Raw genomic sequence first — 22,600 nt, forward strand, 5'->3', positions numbered from 1 at the left:
AGAGAGAGAGAGAGAGAGAGAGAGAGAGAGAGAGAGAGAGAGAGAGAGATCTGTGTGCGTAAGCAGCTGTCAGGTTCTAACAGGCATGGTTACTAGCTATATACAGCACAACCTCCTTTTCTGCTGCTTGGATTGTTCTCTGTATAGTTCTAACGAATCACTATATACAGTGCATTCGGAAAGTATTCAGACACCTTGACTTTTTCCACATTTTCTTACGTTACAGCCTTATTCTAAAATGGATTAAATTGTTTTTTCCCCCTTCATCAATCTACACACACTACCCCATAATGACAAAGCAAAAATAGGTTTTTAGAAATGTTTGCTAATTTATAAAAAAAATATATAAAATGGAAATATCACATTTACATAAGTATTCAGACCCTTTACTCAGTACTTTGTTGAAGCACCTTTGGCAGCGATTACAGCCTCGATTCTTCTTGGGTATGACGCTACGTTCTTCTCTGCAGATCCTCTCAAGCTCCGTCAGGTTGGATGGGGAGCGTCGCTGCACAGCTGTTTTCAGGTCTCTCCAGAGATGTTAGATCGGGTTCAAGTCCAGGCTCTGGCTGGGCCACTCAATGAGATTCAGAGACTTGTCCCGAAGACACTCCTGCGTTGTCTTGGCTGTGTGCTTAGGGTTGTTGTCCCTTTGGAATGTGAACCTTCACCACAATCTGAGGTTCTGAGTGCTCTGGAGCAGGTTTTCATCAAGGATCTCTCTGTTCTTTGCTCCGTTCATCTTTCCCTTGATCCTGACAAGTCTCTCAGTCCCTGCCGCTGAAAAACATCCCCACAGCTTGATACTGCCACCACCATACTTCACTGTAGGAATGGTGCCAGGTTTCCTCCAGACGTGACACTTGGCATTCAGGCCAAAGAGTTCAATGTTGGTTTCATCAGACCAGAGAATCTTGTTTCTCATGGTCTGAGAGTCTTTAGGTGCCTTTTGGCAAACTCCAAGCGGAGTGGCTTCCGTCTGGCCACTGAGGAGTGGCTTCCATCTGGCCACTCTACCATAAAGGCCTGATTGGTGGAGTGCTGCAGAGATGGTTGTCCTTCTGGAAGGTTCTCCCTTCTCCACAGAGGAACTCTGGAGCTCTGTCAGTGACCATCGGGTTCTTGGTCACCTCCCTGACCAAGGCCCTTCTCCCCCGATTACTCAGTTTGGCTGGGCGGCCAGCTCTAGGAAGAGTCTTGGTGGTTCCAAACTTCATCCATTTACCTCATGGCTTGGTTTTTGCTCTGACGTGCATTGTCAACTGTGGGACATTTATATAGACAGGTGTGTGCCTTTCCAAATCATGTCCAATCAATTTAATTTACCCCAGGTGGACTCCAATCAAGTTGTAGAAACATCTCAAGGATGATCAATGGAAACAGGATGCACCTGAGCTCAATTTCGAGTCTCATAGCAAAGGGTCTGAATACTTATGTAAATAAGGTATTTCTGTTATTTTTTCTTCTAAAACCCTGTTTTCGCTTTGTCATAATGGGGTATTGTGTATAGATTTGATAAGGGGGAAAAAATAAATGTTATCCATTTTAGAATAAGGCTGTAACGTAACAAAATGTGTAAAAAGTGAAGGGGTCAGAATACTTTCCGAATGCACTGTAGCTGTATGTATTCCTGTGTGTGTGTGTGTGTGTGTGTGTGTGCACGTGTTTGTGTGCGTCAGTGTCTTTACTTACGGTCTCCACCGCTGTGCACCAATCAGTACAATTGAGAGGGCACTCACTGCATGAGTCACCCAGTGAGACGGGGTGGCAAACTACCGGTAATCAGCTATGAGAGACTACTAATGAGGGATATGAAAGGAGACAAAGCACTGCGGAATCTGATCCATCATGTAGAGCAAACTGAAATAACACTGAGATGGAGGAAATGCTAAAGAAATCCAGCTACCTTATGAGATTACTTATCATACTCTCTCCATCTCTAACACTCATGAGTCTCTCACACAGGCTTTGTTGAAATATCCACACTAGCAGACTACTAGAATGAATCAATGTATTGGGCATGCACTCTAAGTGATATACTAGTTTATTTGGAACAGTCTTTCTGTTTCTCTCCATCTCTCCCATTCTGACTTAATAATTTTCTTTCTCTCACTAAATCCCTGTCTCTTCTCTCGTCCGTCCGTCTGTCTGCCCAGTGGTAAGATGCGTAAGCCGGCCTGGACAGACCGGATCCTGTGGAGGGTGAAGCCCAAAGAGCCACCCCCAGAGGAGGAGGAGGACGAGGACAGGGACTCTGGTCTGGATGAGAAGAACACCAAGCAGCAGGAGGAGGAGGAAGAGTTCCCTCTGAAACTCGAGCAGGACTCGTACACCAGCGACATGGAGTACGGCGTCAGCGACCACAAGCCTGTCATCGGCATCTTCACCTTGGAGGTGACTGAGACAGCTGCATTTCCCATTCCCGCAGCTGGGACTGTATAAAGTTATTCATTATGATCTAAGAGGCAACACTTACTGACCCTAGATCAGCACTCCTACTCTGAGATGCTTTTTGAAATACAGGCCCTGAACTGCTTCTCCAATGTGACTCTTGATAGTGATACCGTATGATGCGAATATACTTCTTCACCCTCTAACCAATCCTGACTACCTCTTCCCTCTATCTATTCTGTCATTCCCTCCTGTCTATCCCCACACTGTAGTTGAGGAAGATGTACGAGACGCCGTTGGTGCGCGTGTGTGCCGAGGGGGAATGGAGCGCCGACTTTGATGCCATGGTGATCTACAGCCCCCTTCAGCCCTTCCCTTCTAGTGCCTGGGACTGGATAGGCCTCTACAAGGTCCGAGTCTACTTAACCCTCTGATGTTCTTTTGAATCGTAGAAGTATCATCGATGTGTAGTTTTTACAGATGTGTATTTGTGTGTTACAGGTGGGATTCAGGAGTGTTTCGGACTACATTACCTACACCTGGGTGAAGGATGATGAGGTCTCATTTAATGACGAGCTCACCCAGGTAATATGACTGCGTGTGTGTGTCTCTTTTTTGTGTTTTATGATATGGAGATGCTTGAATATGTTTCTGTGTTTATCCAGGTCTATGTGAGCAAGGATGAGATTCCGGTGCTCGGAGGAGAGTGCGTGCTCTGCTACTACTGCAGTACGCTCCAATGCATTGGGGGTATTAGCTCACCCTTTAAGGTAAGTGCAAGTTTACTTTAAGTCACCAAGAACAGTCCAGACATAGAGAATATACATTTTTGGCCAGTTTTCCAGACAGTTTTTCAGCTTAGTCCTGGACTAAAAAGATTGGAGATTCTCCATTTGAAGTTTGGATTTATACATGTCTCTATGGTTTTAGGTACAAGAGTCCAAAGTGGCCGTTGAGGAAGGTCTAGTGCCGGAGAACATCAATGGCCTTGACAAGGCCACAGCCAGTTAGGACCTGTGAGTGGACCAGACATGCCCTCGAACACTGTCTGTCCGTCTATGCTGTTACACAGCTGCCCTTTTGACCTCGGGTGGCCTTTCTGCAAGCTGTGCTGCTGCTGGAGTCATGGAATGTTACTTAAAAACTATAGGCCAGTGCACTTTGTTTTTAATGAATCAAACTGTTTCTGTCTTGTTCTCCACTGCCAGGAATGTCGGCAACAGAACCTGTGCGTTTATTTCTGTTCTGTTCAGATGTTGATCCCGCTTTTAAAGTCAGTCGCAGAGAGATATTGGCAGTAGCGTTTTAAGAAAGGTTGAGTGTTTTTGTTAAGTGTATTTATGTTTTTAGGTGTTTCTCTGGATTCATACAGAACACATTGGACATTGTCAGGTGTTCCAGGTAGCTTGTACTAAAGTAATAATAATAATAATATGCCATTTAGCAGACGCTTTTATCCAAAGCGACTTACAGTCATGTGTGCATACATTTTTACGTATGGGTGGTCCCGGGGATCGAACCCACTACCCTGGCGTTACAGGCGCCGTGCTCTACCAATTGAGCTACAGAGTCGTGGCTGTTTCACTTGAACATTTGACCAATCATATAATGGTATCATTAATGCATGAATATTACATAATTATGTTTTAAATAATGGTTCATACATTTTTTTTTTCCCTTTGCAAACTTAGTCCTCTGTTAACAAAACCCTTTGTGCTATGCCATTCCATTTCAATGTAATTTCTCATAGAGGATATGTTTGAGAAATATATTGCACAATTTGTTCTTGTTCATATCCATGACCATGCCCTTTTTATAGATGTGCGTAAAGGTTACTGGTTTAGGTATTTATTGAAGTCATTTATGTTCAAGTAAGTGTGATTGGGGATTCAAAGTTATCTAAGAAAACAGTGGATTCAACAAGTGCCTCAATATTAACAACCGGTAGATAACTGTTCAATGGATGCTTTGGTACAAAACAATGTAATTCCTATTTGATTATTTATTGCTGCATTTGAAAAAGATTATTGTTCTTATTCTTAAAAAATATGCAAGTCTTGCTTGTACCGCACGCATCAACATTTAATCTATAGAACTTTGTATACTTTTCTTTGACCAATTTCAGCATAAGCGAGACCTGTTCAAATGTCTTTATTTGCTTATTGAAAGTGCTTGTACATTGACTTGTAAAGATTACTGAAGCCACTTTATTCTGTATTTACAGTATATTGAAACGTAGGAGTGCTCTATTTTCTCAGTAAATGTGGTAAATGAATGAATGAATACAAATGTTATACTGTAACCTATTTAAAGCTTAAATAAAGCAAAACATGTCAACGAGGATGCCTGTCATTTATCACTAGTCTGGAATATAAATTAAATCAGTATTTTCTAGACTGTTGATACAATGTAGCCTACACTCTGTTTTTATTTTATTGTAATAAGATTGTTTCTTTTAATTTACAAACTATCGTCTTAGCTGGAACCAAGAACTATACATTTCTAGAACAAGAAAGCTTTAAAAACATTTACAGGGATATTTAGATTTATGCAAGGATAATAATAATGGACATTAGGAGGAACAATTCACAAGTCTGAACATCAAAATGATCTAAAGTATTTTAAACCAGTCAACTGATTTATACTTTAGTCAAAGAGAGAAAAACATAAAAGCATGTCCAAAATTCAAAGTTTGAGTGAGTAAATAGTTCAACAGTTATAAAGGGCTTTATAAAATTATTGATTGATCAACTCATTGGCGTGAAGCAATGTTCCTTACTGTATACAGTAAGCGCTATTTCCTGTTTGATCCATCACCAATCCGGTCCAGTAGCAATCCAGGACCAAGGTACATAGACAAACAGGTTGACATTTTCCTCTTCTAAACACACAGACGCAGTGCACAAAGTAACCATGACATTGCAGCTGGCGTTTGCACCACCTATAACATTTTGAAAAGGGAAATTAAGTTTAGTGTGTTTTAGAATAGTAAAATGTCCCCCCTAGCCTATTCCAGATTATTCCTTATTGGGGTGGGTACTCTCAGGCTTAACAATTGAAGGACTAGATTCTAAATAGATAGGATAGATCAAGGCCTACTTCTATGCTCCCAGCCCCTGTACAGCCCAGACAGTGTTTACAGACAGTGCTCAAGGTGGGCCAGCAGCTCTCGGTGGTGGCTGGTAAGGTACTGGGCTTGGCAGCTGGGACACTCTAAGAATCTCTTGTCTAGCTGGTTGAGGACCTGAGAGGGGGAAGTGACGCTCTCTTTGGAGGGCTTCAGGGGTGCTGGGGGTCTGCTGTGAGCGCTGGCATCGTACAGGCAGGACAACTCCCTCTGCCCCTTCTCTGACTCGAGTTTGGCGACGTGGTGCTTTGCCTTGCGTAGCTCCTTCAACACCATGTGGAGCTGTTGTTGCAAATACTGACAGTCTCGCTTCTCGTCCTCCAGGTCTTTGGCAGACACCTGGATCTGCTGTTCCAGAATCGTGACGCGTTTCTGCTCCTCATGCAGGCTCAGTAGGGACTTCTGTAGTAGATTCACCTGTACTAGGAGCTCAGCAGACCTGATCTCCTTTTCCTCTAGTCTGGCCTGGAGCTCCTCCATGTCACCCCACAGACGGCCCTCTCTGTCCCCAGAGCGACGCGTCTCCTTCTGGACACTCTGCCGGATACTCAGCCTCTCCGACTGGAACTGCTGCCTCGCATCTCCCACCTCTCTCTGCTTCTCCTCATACCTACACTGCAGCTCAGTTAGTTGTCTCTGGGCTGTATTGACCTGCTCTCGCTGAGTTTCCAGCTCCTTCTTGGTCGTCAGTAACAATTTCTCATAGTGCTTCTGTATCTGCACTGACCTGTCTTCTGAATGGGCGTCTTTATGCTGCTGTGCGAGGGCCTGCTTGGCCTGGTTCAGCTGCTGTTCCAGCCCAAACACCCGGGCCAACACCGCCTTCACATAGGCCTCTCTCTGCTGGTCGTAGGCCAGCCACTGCTGGTTCTTTTCCAGGGCATCTCTGAGGTGGTCGTGGCTCATTGCAGTACTGGTGGTGGACACCTGTCCATCTGATGGGCAGCTATGCAACCCAGCGCCAGCTCTACTTCTCTTCAGCTCCTGGCACTTAGCAGACACGGACACCAGCTTGTTCTTAATGTCCTCTGTCTCAGCTTGGAGTGACTGGAAGAGTATTTTTCTCTGCTCGGCCTCCCTGACATAGTGGTCTATCTGGGCCTCCAGACTGGCCACTGTTTCACCCCCCGCGGCATGGGCCTGCTGCCAAAGAGAGCAGATTTCCTGGTCCATGGCCAGTAGCTGCTGAGTGTTCTTCTCCCGTAGAGTCTCCAGTGACAGGATTTTCTCTAATAAAAGCTTGTTATTTTCAGAATCTGATGGTTCTCCTTTCTGACGAGACAGCTCATCCAATGACTTCCTGAGATATGCATTCTCCTTTCTGAGTTTACTGATCTCCATATCCTTTTTAGAGCAACACAGCCTTACACCTATCTTGTCGACGAAGTTGTTTTTTTTGCTGGATGACATCGTTGCTAAGATAGCTAACGTTAGCTAGCTAGCAAATTGCCTCACACAGATGTTGTTAGAATCCAAATCTGATCCAAATGTACACTTCGCTAGCCTTTTAAATTTCCCGCGGTTGATAGCTCCGCCCATATTTCAATGTATTGCGTTGATCTAGCAACCGTTTGTTTACAACCTGTCCTTGAGTTCATTCATTGCAGACAAGACAGGCAACATTGTTCCAACTTTTAACACAAACCAGTGTTTCACACCGCACAGTAAAGGTATGGTAAGAAGAGAGATTTAGTTCACTACTTATATTTTAGTAGCATCTTGCAAGCCACGTTTGTTAGATAGTTTACTAAAGTTTATGTGACAACTAGCTAGCTAACGTTACTGTAGATCCATTTTCTGTCCACCTAGTTAGCTACTGTAGCTAATTGCTATTTAGTTGGTACTTTGGTAGGCTATTTACTAGTTTAGGTAAAATATTATCTGCCTTATTAATCTGCCTTATTATGTGACATTTGTGTTGTCGTTGTGTCTTTATTGAAAGGAAAGAATTGCAGAGGAGAAATGTCTAGGTTGATGGAACCTCAGCCCAAGTTCCTGCCACCAGAATGGAGGCTTGCAAACCAAATACATTATGGGAGTGCAGAGGCTGAGCGTTCACGCTCTGAGCGACTCACGGCTGAGAGTAAGAGGCTGATAGAGGAGAGTGGCATGGCAGCCAAACGCATGCAACAGGATGCCAACAAGAGACTGGGTAAGATGACCTCAATAAGAAGAGATGATAACAGAATCCGTTTCTGTCAAAGTAGTGGTTGATTCATCACTGCAAATGAATGGTCTGTCTGTTCCACTTTGTAATGACACACACTACCAGTCAAAAGTTTTAGAACACCTACTCATTCAAGAGATGGGCGGCAGGTAGCTTAGTGGTTAAGAGCGTTGTGCCAGTAACCGAAAGGTCGCTGGTTCTAATCCCCGAGCCGACTAGGTGAAAAATCTGTCGATGTGCCCTTGAGCAAGGCACTTAACCCTAATTGCTCCTGTAAGTCGCTCTGGATAAGAGCGTCTGCTAAATGACCAATTATTATTATTATTATAAGAGTTTTTCTTTATTTTTTACTAATATCTACATTGTAGTACATTTTATATGTACATATATGTACATTGTACATAGTGAAGACATCAAAACTATGAAATAACAGATATGGAATCATGTAGTACCCAAAAAAGTGTTAATCAAATCAAAATGTATTTTATATTTGAGATTCTTCAAATAGCCACCCTTTGCCTTGATGACAGCTTTGCACACTCTTGGCATTCGCTCAACCAGCTTCATCAGGTAGTCACCTGGAATGCATTTCAGTTAACAGGTGTGCCTTCTTAAAAGTTAATTTGTGTAATTTCTTTCCTTCTTACATTTTAAAATGTTTAGTCATTTAGCAGACGCTGTTATCCAGAGCAACTTAGTTAGTGAGTGCATACCATGACTGTAAGTCGCTTTGGATAAAAGTGTCTGCTAAGTGGCATATTATTATTATTATTATTATTATTATTATTATTACTTAATGCGTTTGAGCCAATCAGTTGTGTTGGCACAAGGTAGGGGGTGGATACAGAAGCTGGCCCTATTTGGTAAAAGACCAAGTCCATATTATGTCAAGAACAGCTAAAATAAGCAAAGACAAATGACAGTCCATCATTACTTTAAGACATGAAGGTCAGTCAATATGGAACATTTCAAGTGCAGTCGCAAAAACCATCAAGCGCAATGATGAAACTGGATCTCATGAGGACCACCACAGGAATGGAAGACCCAGAGTTACCTCTGCTGCAGAGGATAAGTTACCAGCCTCAGAAATTGCAGCCCAAATAAATGCTTCACAGAGTTCAAGTAACAGACACATCTCAACATCAACTGTTCAGAGGAGACTGTGTGAATCAGGCCTTCATGGTCGAATTGCTGCAAAGAAACTACTACTAAAGGACACCAATAAGAAGAAGAGACTTGCTTGGGCCAAGAAACACAAGCAATGGACATTAGACCGGTGGAAATGTGTCCTTTGGTCTGGAGTCCAAATTGGAGATTCTTGGTTCCAACCACCGTGTCTTTGTGAGACGCGGTGTGGGTGAACGGATAATCTCTGCATGTGTATTTCCCACCGTAAAGCATGAAGGAGGACATGTTATGGTGTGGGGGTGCTTTGCTGGTGACACTGTCTGTGATTTATTTAGAATTCAAGGCACACTTAACCAGCATGGCTACTGCAGCATTCTACAGCGATACACCATCCCATCTGATTTGGGGTTAGTGGGACTATCATTTGTTTTTCAACAGGACAATGACCCAACACACCTCCAGGCTGTGTAAGGGCTATTTTACCAAGAAGGAGAGTGATGGAGTGCTGCATCAGATGACCTGGCCTCCACAATCCCCCGACCTCAACCAAATTGAGATGGTTTGGGATGAGTCGGACCGCAGAGTGAAGGAAAAGCAGCCAACAAGTGCTCAGCATATGTGGGAACTCCTTCAAGACTGTTGGAAAAGCATTCCAGGTGAAGCTGGTTGAGAGAATGCCAAGAGTGTGCAAAGCTGTCATCAAGAAAAAGGGTGGCTATTTGAAGAATCTCAAATATAAAATAAATTTTGATTTGTATAACACTTTTTTGGTTACTACATGATTCCATATGTGTTATTTCATAGTTTTGATGTCTTCACTATAATTCCACAATGTAGAAAATAGTCAAAAATAAAGAAAAACCCTTGAATGAGTAGGTGTTCTAAAACCTTTGACTGGTAGTGTTCATTACATTACCACCCCTCATAATACCCAACCACACACCATTCTTACCATCCTATCTCTGTGTTCAGAGCAGAGAATCCATGACATCAAGTTCTGGAGGTCAGAGCTGGACCAGAAGCTGGAGGAGATTGTCCAGGAGATTAAGGTGTTGGTAACCTGTACGAGCCGGGTGGAGAGAGCCCTGGAGAGCTGTGCCCAGCCCCTCAGAGTCGCCCTGCAGTGCCTGACTGAGAGGTGATGAGTAAACTCCCAGTCAAACTCCAAATCAGTCAGCTGGAAAATGCAGTGATACACAATTAGGTGGGAAGTAGTCTGCTCACTGTTCCAACAGGGACCTAGAGTCACCAGACTAAGACCAACAGATAAGGAGATCCTTCAGTAGTAGTGCAACCTCAGAGCATTTCGTATTATTCTGTACGTAAATCCAGGACACTCCATTTAGTATATGTTACGTTTCGTATGGTATGTATTCATTTGTGGATGTCCATCACACATTTCGTATGATATGTTACGAATTACAATTCGTATTATATGTTACGAATTTGTAAAACATACAATATGTTAAGAATTAGCAAAACGTTATATGTTACGAATTTGCGAAACGTACATTGTTACAAATTTGCACAACATATGATATGTTATGAATTCTAGCTAGGTGGCTAACGTTAGGCTAGGATTAGGGTTAGGGGTTAGGCTTAAGTTTAGGTGTTAGGTTAAAGGATTAAGGTTAGGGGAAGGGTTATCTAAAAGGGTTAAGGTTAGGGGAAGGGTTAGCTAACATGCTAAGTAGTTGAGAAGTTGCTAAAATGCTAAAGTTGCCCGTGATGAGATTCGAACTCGCAACCTTTAGGAAGTGATTGTATGTACTGCATCTCCATGTGTGATTCAGGCAGAAGCGTGTTTCCATTGACCTGGTACATGACGAGGTGGAGCGGGAACTGATGAAGGAGAGCGAGGTGATCGAGGGAGTGGCATCACTGCTGAATCGCACCCTGGAGCAGACCAATGAACAGATCAGGTGGGGGGTGAGGGGAGGAAGTGGTTCGTCACACACACACACACACGATTAAGTCTCACTATCTCCGCAATGCTTCTAATGCATGTTTGTTTCTGTTCTGGCTCCAGACTGAACCGCTCTGCAAAGTACTACCTAGAGAAGGACCTGCGGGACAAGCTCCAAGCAGAGCAGATTGATGGTTTCTGCTCCATCCTCACAAACACCTCCCCGAATATTGACAACGTGGCTAGTCAGACAGCACTCGCAGTACCAGGGTAAAACGATGACACTTTGTCACTTTGTCTTTGTGCAATGTGGGGCAGTAGGAAATTCAATGAAGAAAATGTCATTACTTCAAACTAAAGTTCAAACTTCTCTTCACCAAGCATTCAGTTTCACCTGCAGCAAAAGTCATAATTATACACATAGAACTAGAAAGTCCTGTCACAATGCTTTGGGATGGATAGTAGGTACATTCTGCAAACAGTAGCTCCAATAGAAGCATTATTCCCTTCAGCCAGCAGAGGTCAGTGTAATACCTCCTCTAACCACCCTGCTTATCTGTTTTTTTAAATATATGTTTTAGTCATTTAGCAGATGCTCTTATCCAGAGCGACTTACAGTTAGTGAGTGCATACATTTTCATACTGGCTCCCCGTGGGAATCGAACCCACAACCCTGGCGTTGCAAACGCCATGCTCTACCAACTGAGCTACACAGGACTTATCTAAACCTTTTCTACAGGTTAACCTGGCATCCTTTCATCCTTTCATGACACACTGAACAAAATAAAATAAAACATTTAATCCCTCCAATCCTAGTGCCACTGTGACACCAGAGGAGTGGGACACCTTCTCCAACATCAACATCCTCAAAGCAGAGAGCGAGAAGAAGAACTCCCTGTCGCTGAGGGCTCTGGTGGAGAGCCTCCTGGAGCAGACGGCTGCTGACATGCGCAGGCAGCACAACGCTACGGGCAATGCCCTCCGGCTGCAGGTCCAGGAGACCAAGACGGCCAAAGGACAACTAGAGGACCACCTGGCAAAGGTCAGCGGCAATGTGGAGAAAAACATACTTTATATGCATAACCCAGGTCATTCCCCCTATGATTAGTCACTGATGCGATTCTCGCACATTAATTTTTTGTCATTTAGCAGACGTCCTTATCCTGAATGACTTACAGGAGCAATTAGGGTTAAGTGCCTTGCTCAATGGCACGTCGGCAGATTTTTTCACGTAGTCGGCTCGGGGATTCGAGCCAGCATCTTTTCAGTTACTGGCCCAACGCTCTTAACCGCTAGGCTATCTGCCGACCTGTGATTAGATACTGAAGTGAATCCCCCTATGATTAGTTACTGGAATGATTCCCCCCATGATTAGTTACTGGAATTATTTCCCTCCTATCCCCCTAAAAAGGTTCTGTCAGAGGTGTCCAGCCAGGAGTGGAACCTGTAGACCCTGCACGTGGCCATCGAAGACAAAGCAGGTCCCCTGAAGGTGGCCCAGACGCGGCTGTCCGCCCGCAGCCAGAGACCCAGCATCGAGCTCTGTCATGACCCGGTCCAGGTCCGCCTGCTCTCCGAGGTCCAGGAGCTCACTGCACACATCAAGAGGTGATGATGCACTCCACCTTCCCGTCTACTGTACCTAACTCTTCCTACTTATCTCTTCTAAATTATCTAGGATCTCTGACCACTATTTTCACTTCAATTACAACTCAAGCTATTTTGTAGTACTTTATAGTCATGTTTTAGCTCTGTATGAAGTATAAGCTTAGTTATCCTGACCGAACCCAGTGATTAGTGATTCACTATACTCATGATTTTGTTATACAAACAGGATATCACAGCTTTCATTTCAAGTCTTTTTTGTTCAGTAGATACACCTATCTCTGGTTGAGACTTTTCTAAATGTATTATGTGAACGACATATTGAATGTTTTGTCCTATTTGCCATGAGTTGTAGTAGTCTCCCATTGCCCTGTGTCAACCCTGTGACCCCCAGACTGCGAGAGGCCCAGGCCCAGTCGGAGATGGAGCTGCTGGCCCTGACCCTCTCCCAGCTGATCCTGGAAGAGGAGATCCAGGTCAAGTCCCACACCCTCTACATCGACGAAGTCATCTGCACCCAGCTCCGACAGCCCATCTCCATCCACAGCTTCTGAATACCACTCCCACCATGACAAGCCCGGTCCCTGATCTGTTTGTGCTGTCTTGCGTGAACAGATCTGGGACAAACCTAGACCATGGCCACACTGGAAGGACTTTATAGTGGGGCTCTTTAGCTGATGCTGACATACCCAGGCTAGCAATAAAAAAATACTTGGCAATTTTACTGATGAATAAAATATGAGGTATACATTATGATGGAAAGCTGGAGTGCTTGTATTGTTTGCAGCAATTTTAATACAATATTTGGGTTAGAAGTAAAGGAGGATCAGATTGTGGAGCGTGTGTTTATATCTTCAGTAATGGCGCTGTGTGTGTGTGTGCATTTGTGAATGTGAGTGTGTGTGTGTGTGTGTGAGTGGGTGCTGCATTTGCCAGTCCCATCATGATTGTGTATCAAATTGTAGTTTCCTTCCTCCTCTTCCTTTAACTGGTGCTATTATTTTAAAAATGCTGTCTTTTTGGGCCCATGTGTCTTCAGAGCATGGGGTAGGAAATGGCGAAGTAGTGGAGCTCTGAGTTGATGAGTTGTCTGTAGCGAGAGTACACCTCCTCCAGCTGCTCATCCTCACCCTGAGTCTCATATTTGTTGGTGTAGATCCGCACCTAACACAAACACAAGCAGGTTTTAAACCACACAGTAAATTGCTCACATAATATAATAAAGCACATTGCTATAGCTAGGTATAACACATTAGGTGTCATCAGTAGTTTTTGAAGTAGCAGAAGGAAGGAAATGGGACCTGCCCCTTTAAGAACTGACAAAGATAACTGCTCAGCTGAAGGCTGTTTCATTAATGACCCAAACAAACTTTAAAATGCCTGCAATATCCCAGTTCACTGGGCAGGAGAACATAGCAGGCTATTGTGGGTCTGTGTGGAGCTTGTGTTAGTAAATCTCTTCAATGCCAGGACATAGGTTGGTACGCAGGTGTGTAGGCCTGTATGGCCTTGCCCTAGTTCCCAGAGCTCTGGCTCACCTTGATGGTCCTGAGGATGGTCTTCTTTTCCAGCCGTTTCTGCAGCAGCCGCTCCAGGAAGCTGATGTCCAGGAAGGCCCAGACCTTCAGGTAGGCCAGCCGGCTGCACAGCAGCACCACCTCCAGCAGCTCCTCGTCCACAGACTCGTGGCTGTTGTTCAGGTCCAGGGTCAATTTCTACACCAAGGAATTGAGGTGGAGACAGATTCACAACACTTCAACATGGATTCATGTTGTTAAAGTATGAGTGCCACTGACATCCTATTGACAATTTAGGGCTGGATTCAATCCATATCGCGGAAGATCCGCGTGAAAATGTAAATGTCATTTTCGATTGAGCTGACATATGCAGCGTTTACTGTGGATGCAGTCTCCACGAACGCGGGAACATTGCCTTTAAATTTAAATCGAGCTATAATTTTCCGCGATACTTCTGCGATACGGATTGAATCCAGCCCTTAGAGTCATGTCTCTTGGGGCCGGTTTCCCTGACATAGATTAAACCTGGTCCTGGACTAAAACACATTCTCAATGGAGATTCTCCATTGAAAGTACTTTTTAGTCCAGGACAAGGTTTAATCTGTGTCTGAACTGCATGGATATAAAAAGACAATGTAGGGACATGAATAAACACTGTTGATATACTGCACATACTGTGCATACTTTATCGCCACACAAACCAGTAGCCTAAGAGGTGCCATCATTGCTCCATAACTGACTACTACTGTGTATTGACGGGTAGAGCAACCAATCCTCACCTGTAAACAGCTCCTGTAGCAGGGCACTAGGTTGGTAAGGGCAGGCTTGGCACTCCAGTCCTGTTCACTGAAGTAGCAACTGGTGAGACTGAGCGAGCGCAGCGGGATCTCTCTGAGCAGAATCCTCCCCAGCTTGTCCATGTTGAGGATCCGCTCCACTGTGATCTGCACCCGAAGGTCGGGACAATGCTTGGCCAGATGGGACCAGGCATCCCCCCAGACCACCTGGATGTGGGGCTCGTGGATATGGCATCGTATGGTGAACGTCTGCAGGGACCCTCCCCCGCCTAGGCTCCTACACGCCGCGGACAGGGCCGCCAGCAGCTCGTCCGACACACAGCTGTAGTTGAGGGTAAGAGTGCAGAGGCCCTGGAAGCGGAACATGACCTGGGGGAAGGCGGGGCTGATGAAGACGGCCAGCGGCTGTGAGAAGAAGTCCTCCAGGTTGAGGTGGGTGATGCCAGGCCGGCGGCCCACGTGGATGTGCTGCTGAGCTGCAGCCACGGCCTCCAGCACCTCCAGGCCCTGGGGCAGGTTGAGGCGGGCCCCCCGCAGGCTCAGGTAGCCCAGGTAGGAGCCCTCGCGGCGCAGGTAGAAGGTGAGGCTGCGCACCAGGGCATTGCGTACACTGCGGCACCAGGCGGCGCGGTCCAGCTCCATGTGGTTGACAGTTAGGCGGCGTAGTCGGCCGCCAGTTTTACGCAGCGCGGCGAGGAAGGTCCTCAGCGTCTGCTGGAAGCGCCGGGACACCAGAGAGTTCAGGGGGTGGGAGAAGCGGATCTCCAGATCCTCCAGGTAAGAGCCGTATGTCTTGGCGTAACACACGGCCGTCTCCAGCTCCGTGCGGCTGGTCTTGGAGATGCGGCCGGAGAAGTTGAAGGTTCGAACCCTCCAAAGGGAGGGCGAGCACATGATCTGGTGCCAATGGCGACACACCAGGGCCGCCTTGATGCGGTCGCGGTCGCGCAGCCACCAGAACACCTGCCGCAGACACACGTCCGGGAGGTTAGCCCAGCCCAGTTTAGGCTCCTTATCTTCCTCCGCCTCGCCTTCTTCCTCCTCCTCATCCATTATCTCTATTCCTTCATCCTCCCCCTCCTCCTCCTCTTCGTTCTCGTCCTCCGAGAGTTGTTCCTCTGGATCCTCGGGGTAATCCATTTACAGGGAAGAAGTGTTGCCAAACCACGAACCTCTCAATATTCAGCCACCAAATGTAAAGAAATAGTTATCCCTGTAGTCTGAAATGTATTCTATGTGACTCTGGGGTTAACGTGGACTACAGAGAAGCAGAGGACATATTGACACATACTTGTGTCCGTTGGGTGGCCATCAATGTGTCCCAGTTATCACCTGGAAATGACTAGACACCAAAACTGAAGCTCTGGAACTTTCAAAGCTTCTATTGTTGTCACCATGAAACCAAAAGGGACACCTTGTGACATCACAATAGGAGAAGATAAAACTGGATGGCTCACAGTATTTGGACCTATTATTAAAAACATATAATATCCTTAAGTATGCATAGAGCAAAACATTTGATTGTAAATCAGTTATGTACATTAGTAAACAAATATTAAAATGTAAAACTTTTGAAGAGTTTAATGATGGAGAAAACATTCCCATTTTCAGAACATACTGTATTTACATTGTAAACAATGTATTATACAACAATCATAAAATAGGACTCTTGTCGAAAGAAGAATCCTGAGATAAATAAAAAAGTATATCAGTTTCACTTAAGGACCAAAGGATTGACAGCCGTCCCATATAGATTGCAAAATAGTTGGGAAGAGATCTTTGACGTACCGATCCCATGGCATAGTGTTTATGAACTGACACGCAAAACGACACCGGATTCAAAAATTAGAATCTTTCAATTTAAATTATTATATAAAATTCCTGCTACCAATAGAATGTTATTTATATGGGGGATACAATCTTCCCAGCTCTGCAGATTTTGCTGTGAAGAGACAGAATCATTAGATCATTTGTTTTGGTTCTGTCCATTTGTAGCTTGTTTTTGGACACAGGTCCAGGAATGGCTAAAGGATTGCAATATTTACCTGGAACTAACCTTGCAGATAGCATTACTGGGTGATCTGAAAAGTCATAGTCAATCAATCAATAATATAATAATACTTTTAGCAAAAATGTTTATTTTTAATTCACAATCTGTAGAAGCAATGAGAATAGAAAGGTTCAGAACTTTTGTAAAACATCACAGTACGGTTGAAATATATATGGCAAATAGAAATCCTATATGGATGGTGTTAAGAGATAGATGGGAGGTATTGAATAGAGTTGAAGGATGGGACTAATAACAAATAACAACATATAATAACAAAGATGGCTAATAATGTAAGCATACTGTGTCCATAATAAGTATATAGGTTGTATGTTGGGAGCTTTTGGGAAAGAGCACAGTTAGAAAGATATGGCATATAGAAGCAAACCGGTTGGACATCATGAAAATGATCAGAGAGGTTGAGAGTAGAAGAAGTTCAGGAGCAATAAAAAAAATAAAAAATAAATATATATATATATATATATATATATATATATATATATATATATATATATATATATATATATATATATATATATAATAGAATTATTGTAAAATTAACTCTGTCCATAAGGTGTAGATAGTAAGTATAGACCGGAAGTAGAGGCCTGGGCGTTGTTGTTCACTAATTTACTCCAAGTAGGGAAAGGATGGTGGGGTTGAAAAGTAATAAAGGGGAGTATATATATATATATATATATATATATATATAAAAAAAACATGGGGGATTGGAAGTGATGCAGACAATTACATTGATAGAAGATACAATCTATCTGCAATATTAAGCTGATCCATTCCCCCCCAAGAAAAAAAAAAAAGAAGAATCCTGACTAATGTAATAAGTAATAATCTCTTACGATTACCCAACCCGTCCAATCAACAGAAATAACTAAACTGCCTCTGAAATACAGATTTTCTGCAAAAAATTACTTGCTATTTGCTAAAATAAATCACGACTAACCCTGTTAATTGTGTTATTACTAACTTGTCAACCACTACGCCAATTCACCATGGAGTGTTCCTTCAGAAGTTCCGAGCACGTTTCTCATTCAAGTTGACATGGATCTGACATTTGGCCTGAAAGAAGAAACAAAAGATAGTTTGTCTCGTTTTCATCACTCCAAATTCTTAAAAAGGGGACCAGGGTTGGAGACTGAGTTGAAATGGAATTGACCCAACCCAGAAGGGTACTGTGTTTTTGGGAAAGAGCTGTACCTCATGCCATCGTAGTGTGACTACGGGGAGAGCCAGGTGACAGTGGGGACAGGTGCTGATCTGGTCAACATCCCCCTCTCCCCCCTCGTCTTGCCTCCTGCCTTGGGCTGAGAACAATACAGACTTCATAGAACTGGTCAAACGAGGACTGGCCTGCTCCTGTTTGTGGCTGCCATTTTCCTCACCATCATCATCATCATCATCATCATCACCTTTAGCCTCCTCTGATGTGTGGTCACACTCCAGCTAGCAGTGGGGGAAGAGAGTGGAACAAGTGATTTAAACACTAAGCTCTTTCCACTGAGAATCTGCATTGAGAATGCTTGTTTGTCCAGGAGTAGGCTTAATATTGGCACCAGAAGTGGGCTAAACAAGGAGGAATGATCTGACAATGATGACTTGGGTTCATGCTATTGAATAAGAACATACCTGATGTTCCGCCATCTCCTCCAATGGGAAAGACCTCATACAGCTCCTGCAAACCACTGCTGTTCGCCTGCCTGCATACAGAAAACAGTTTGAATATAACATAACATTGAATACCATTGTGTCAATCTCATCTGACTGTATAGTGATTTATGATTTCCATTTTCCAATGTGTTGAATATTACATATGGCAAATCAACTTGAACTTAAGTGTAGGGGTTAGCCTCACTTTTGGAGGATTGCGGGGAGGGGTTATCGGGAACATAGAGGTCAGGACAGATCTGGGCATGCTCAGGCTGGTCCCTCAGAGTGACGTAGCGTCCGCAGTCAGAGCAGCGCTCGGGGCGACTGCCACACGCCACGCTGTGCTCCGCCATGGCCGACAGTGGCAGCTCCAACTGGCAGAACTCACAGCACTGCAGCTTTGCCTTACACTCGTCCGACTGAGAGAGAGGGGTGGGGGGAGTGATTCATTCTGTATGACAGTAGTTATTATACACCTGTATCAATTACAGTTTGACTATCATGTAGAGGAACTAACTTGTTTCACTGAAACAGCATTGTCATGATGTGTGTGTGTGTGTGGCAATGCCGGTGACCGTTGAGCAGTCTCACCTCATGGTCCAGTAGCTGGCAACGCTCCACCTTTTTGTTGCACTTGGTGCATTTCACCTGTGGGAGTGACAGAGCAACAATATATTGAAAATAAACAATCGGGCCCTTGATCTATCAACATCTACTCAAGTATTAGGAAGTGGTCCTGGTTTCATTAGAGCAGAGTGGTTTACCTGGCTGTGCTGGTCCTGATGGTGCTGCTCCAATAGCTCTCTGGGAACAGGCTCATCACAGTCTGGACACAGGGATAGGAACCGCTGGCAGTGGGACTCATGCAAGGCAAAGTTGGACACAGCCACCTCCTTGTGACTGACAGTTGAACACGAGCACAGGAGAAGTGTTAGAGGCGCGACAACACCACAGACCTGTGTGTGCAGTGGTTTAAAGTACTTAAGTAAAAATACTTGAAAGTACTACTTAAGTAGTTTTTTGGGGTATCTGTACTTTACCTGATTATTTATGTTTTTGACAAGTTTTACTTTACTACATTCCTAAAGAAAATGATGTACTTTTTACTCCATACATTTTCCCTGACACCCAAAGGTACTCGTTACATTTTGAATGTTTAGCAGGACAGGAAAATTGCCTAATTCAAGCACTTATCAAGAGAACATCCGTGGTCATTCCTACTGCCTCTGATCAGGCGGACTCACTAAACACATGCTTTGTTTGTAAATGATGTCTGAGTGTTGGAGTGTGCCCCTGGCTATTCATAAATAAATGATGCCATCTGGTTTGCTTTATACAGTATAAGGAATTAAAAATTATTTAGACTAACTTTTACTTTATATACTTAAGTATATTTAAAACCAAATTCTATTAGACTTCTACTCAAGTAGTATTTTACTGGGTGACTTTCACTTTTTCTTGAGTAATTTTCTATCTTGGTATCTTTACTTTTACTCAAGTATGAAAATGTGGTAGGTGTGTGTGTGATCTGAACAAACAGAACATAGAGCTGAAGAGAATGTCATGGCCAGCTCTACTGTGATCTGTTCAAGCACCTCCACTTTCAAAGATTCTAGACTAGGATTTCATGCCATGTATTGACTGAAATGCCTTTTGTAAACCTGAAATTATGGCAGCCTTGTCAATATTTTTGACGATGTATCTTATTATGAAGTGAACAGTCTCTCTCAACAAACTATGTCTTTAGGAAAATAAATTGCCAATTTATATATCCTACGAATTCATGCGGAAGAATATCCACTGTTACTTTGATGCTATGTTTTGAAAGTTTTAAACATTTTAATATTTAAATGTTTTAATTGTCTCACCACTGGTCACAGACACGGGTTGTGTCTTTTTCCTTGTCTGTCATCGCGGAATAGGTTTCAATTCTGATCCCAAAATAGAAGTAGATACCCCGACCTAATATACATAACCAATTTCATTACGCCAAACTGGTGCAACCCGCCCCTGGTGGCATGGGAAATAGCATTGTGAACCTAGCGACATTGAGGTCACTTGATCATACGGCTAATTTTCTAAATAAAAGTCCACCTGAATAAATGTTATTTGTCTGTTACAGGACGTTTTTCAGATTTTAAAATCACACAACAAATATTGTTTAAAGTTACGTAAACATATATTTATTAAAAAAAGAAACAAAAATAGAAACGCTACATGTAAAGTGTTGGTCCCATATTTCATGAGCTGAAATAAAAGATCCCAGAAATGTTCCATATGCACAAAAAACGTATTTCTCTCAAATTATGTGCACAAATTTGTTTACATCCCTGTTAGGGAGCATTTTTCCTTTGCCAAAACGGCACATTTTAGAGTGGCCTTTTATTGTCCCTAGCACAAGGTGCACCTGTGTAATGATAATGCTGTTTAATCAGCTTCTTGATATGGCAGGTGTGGCATATCAAGAAGCTGATTAAACAGCATTTATCATTACACAGGTGCACCTTGTGCTGGGGACAATAAAAGGCCACTCTAAAATGTGCAGTTTTGTCACCCAACACAATGCCACAGATGTTCATGTTTTGAGGGAGCATGTAATATACATGCTGACTGCAGGAATGTCCACCAGAGCTGTTGCCAGATAATTCAATGTTCATTTCTCTACCATAAGCCGTCTCCAACGTCGTTTTAGAGAATTTGGCCTCACAACCGCAGACCACGTGTAACCACACCAGCCCAGGACCTCCACATCCGGCTTCTTCACCTGCGGAATCATTTGAGACCAGCCACCCAGATGGCTAATGAAACTGTGGAGTCTTCTGTCTGTTATAAAGCCCTTTGTGGGGAAAAAGTTGTCACCATACAAGGGGGGTATTTTAGTATCATCAGAACCTCTCCTAATAAGATCCAGTGTCATACCATAGAGATTGACTGCATAAAATAATTTTTGGATGGTCCACCTACTGTCACATGATAGAAAAATCATTTTTTCATTAAAGGTCTCCACATCTAATTTCTACTTTTGTATCCTCAGAACCTCTCCTAATAACATCCATACCATAGAGATTGACCGCATAAGATAGTTTTTTCGGCCGAAACCTACGGTCTCGCTGACGAGCATTTACATTCTCAACAAACTATGCAAGTATTCCTAGGAATCACCCAGAGAGCTACCATTCCTTCATCTGGAATAACTTCTTCAACCACATTGACATCAGATGTTCCGGCTGCACCTGGGCAACACGACTCACAGCCTGAGTGACGCAGACCTGCGTAAGCTTGCCAAAAAGACAGACTACTCTGGGGCCAACATTAGCCTCTTCGTACAAGATGCCCTCATGCAGCCTGTCAGGAAAGTGCAGTCAGCCACACACTTCAAAAAGTCATTTGTACACATTATATAGTACGTCTATTGCAGTTGACTCTTGCATACCACACTTAAGGTGTTTATTTTTCTCCACTATTGAGGAGATTTTAGATAGTTTTTTTTGTTTGTGATGGTACTATAGGTGAGGGCCATCCTGTGCCAACAGTCAATTGACGGTGGATGACCTTCTGACCCCGTGCTTGCCATCCATAGAATTGACCTAGATGGATGTGCCTAGTGATAAGCTGCTGGAGCCCATCGTCTGCATGGTGAGAAACACACATTCACAGCACAGACATACTCACTATGTTCACTGACATTCCCTGCTCACAAACATACTGGAACATGCAGTTTCAACACACAGGTCCCAGGCATTGCAAACTGACTCTCACATTTGTGTAATTGCTGAAGCTCATGATTTTGTCTTCTTTGCCCTCCAGTCGGACATGCTGCGCTTACTATCCACCACCACGCGACCCACAGTCAACACAGAGGACTTGTCTATCCACCACCACGCGACCCACAGTCAACACAGAGGACTTGTCTATCCACCACCACGCGACCCACAGTCAACACAGAGGACTTGTCTATCCACCACCACGCGACCCACAGTCAACACAGAGGACTTGTCTATCCACCACCACGCGACCCACAGTCAACACAGAGGACTTGTTCAAGGTCAGGAAGTTCAGCGAGTACTTTGGGCTGAGAGGTCCTGGTCAGCCGGGACTTCACTACTCCTTACACTGTCTCTCCTCTCAAGGCCCATTCGTGTTATTATATTTTATTATTATATCATGAGGTTATTATAGTTTTGTGTTTTTATATTTGTTTTTATTTATATTATTTTACGATTTTTATTTGGAATTCAGTTTAATTTCAG

General features: G+C 43.7%; 4 protein-coding genes and 1 pseudogene across 5 annotated transcripts; 2 read left to right on the forward strand and 3 right to left on the reverse strand.

Moving 5' to 3' along the window:
- Positions 1-1,877: 1,877 nt before the first annotated feature.
- On the forward strand, positions 1,878-4,728 carry LOC311105909 (inositol polyphosphate 5-phosphatase K-like). The gene is made up of 5 exons (XM_084148138.1): positions 1,878-2,394; positions 2,664-2,801; positions 2,893-2,976; positions 3,057-3,161; positions 3,322-4,728. The coding sequence occupies exons 1-5, from the start codon at positions 2,164-2,166 to the stop codon at positions 3,400-3,402; spliced, it is 639 nt and encodes a 212-aa protein (XP_084004264.1). The 5' UTR covers positions 1,878-2,163; the 3' UTR covers positions 3,403-4,728.
- A 799-nt stretch (positions 4,729-5,527) lies between these two features.
- Positions 5,528-6,928, reverse strand: LOC311105547 (centrosomal protein of 55 kDa-like; the record flags this gene model as incomplete). Its single annotated transcript, XM_084147723.1, has 1 exon — positions 5,528-6,928. One exon carries the CDS (start codon positions 6,926-6,928, stop codon positions 5,528-5,530), a length of 1,401 nt encoding a protein of 466 aa, XP_084003849.1.
- A 183-nt stretch (positions 6,929-7,111) lies between these two features.
- On the forward strand, positions 7,112-12,878 carry LOC311105598 (tektin-1-like; annotated as a pseudogene). The gene is made up of 8 exons: positions 7,112-7,188; positions 7,461-7,670; positions 9,786-9,951; positions 10,607-10,735; positions 10,843-10,989; positions 11,536-11,761; positions 12,131-12,327; positions 12,719-12,878. The product of its transcript is annotated as a tektin-1-like (transcript).
- A 481-nt stretch (positions 12,879-13,359) lies between these two features.
- LOC311105617 (F-box only protein 39-like) lies at positions 13,360-15,778 on the reverse strand (the record flags this gene model as incomplete). The annotated part of the gene is made up of 3 exons (XM_084147818.1): positions 13,360-13,488; positions 13,863-14,039; positions 14,621-15,778. The coding sequence occupies 3 exons, from the start codon at positions 15,776-15,778 to the stop codon at positions 13,360-13,362; spliced, it is 1,464 nt and encodes a 487-aa protein (XP_084003944.1).
- Positions 15,779-17,465: 1,687 nt separating this feature from the next.
- Positions 17,466-20,306, reverse strand: LOC311105684 (XIAP-associated factor 1-like). The gene is made up of 7 exons (XM_084147902.1): positions 20,219-20,306; positions 19,115-19,250; positions 18,942-18,998; positions 18,556-18,769; positions 18,330-18,400; positions 17,901-18,146; positions 17,466-17,762 (listed from the first exon to the last, which is right to left on the reverse strand). The coding sequence occupies exons 1-7, from the start codon at positions 20,260-20,262 to the stop codon at positions 17,709-17,711; spliced, it is 822 nt and encodes a 273-aa protein (XP_084004028.1). The 5' UTR covers positions 20,263-20,306; the 3' UTR covers positions 17,466-17,708.
- Positions 20,307-22,600: the final 2,294 nt, after the last annotated feature.

This window comes from Coregonus lavaretus, assembly GCF_964263955.1.
Source record: "Coregonus lavaretus genome assembly, chromosome: 30".
Classification (NCBI taxonomy): Eukaryota; Metazoa; Chordata; class Actinopteri; order Salmoniformes; family Salmonidae; genus Coregonus; species Coregonus lavaretus.

Excerpts from the sequence above, each read along its gene's own strand:
- LOC311105909 (XM_084148138.1), top strand. The coding sequence starts at position 2,164 with ATGCGTAAGCCGGCCTGGACAGACCGGATCCTGTGGAGGGTGAAGCCC. Across the intron at positions 2,395-2,663 it reads TCGGCATCTTCACCTTGGAG|TTGAGGAAGATGTACGAGAC; the intron begins GTGACTGAGACA and ends CCCACACTGTAG. Across the intron at positions 3,162-3,321 it reads GTATTAGCTCACCCTTTAAG|GTACAAGAGTCCAAAGTGGC; the intron begins GTAAGTGCAAGT and ends CTATGGTTTTAG.
- LOC311105684 (XM_084147902.1), bottom strand. The coding sequence starts at position 20,262 with ATGACAGACAAGGAAAAAGACACAACCCGTGTCTGTGACCAGTG. Across the intron at positions 18,770-18,941 it reads GCCAGCTACTGGACCATGAG|TCGGACGAGTGTAAGGCAAA; the intron begins GTGAGACTGCTC and ends CCTCTCTCTCAG. Across the intron at positions 18,401-18,555 it reads CTCCCCGCAATCCTCCAAAA|GCAGGCGAACAGCAGTGGTT; the intron begins GTGAGGCTAACC and ends TTCTGTATGCAG.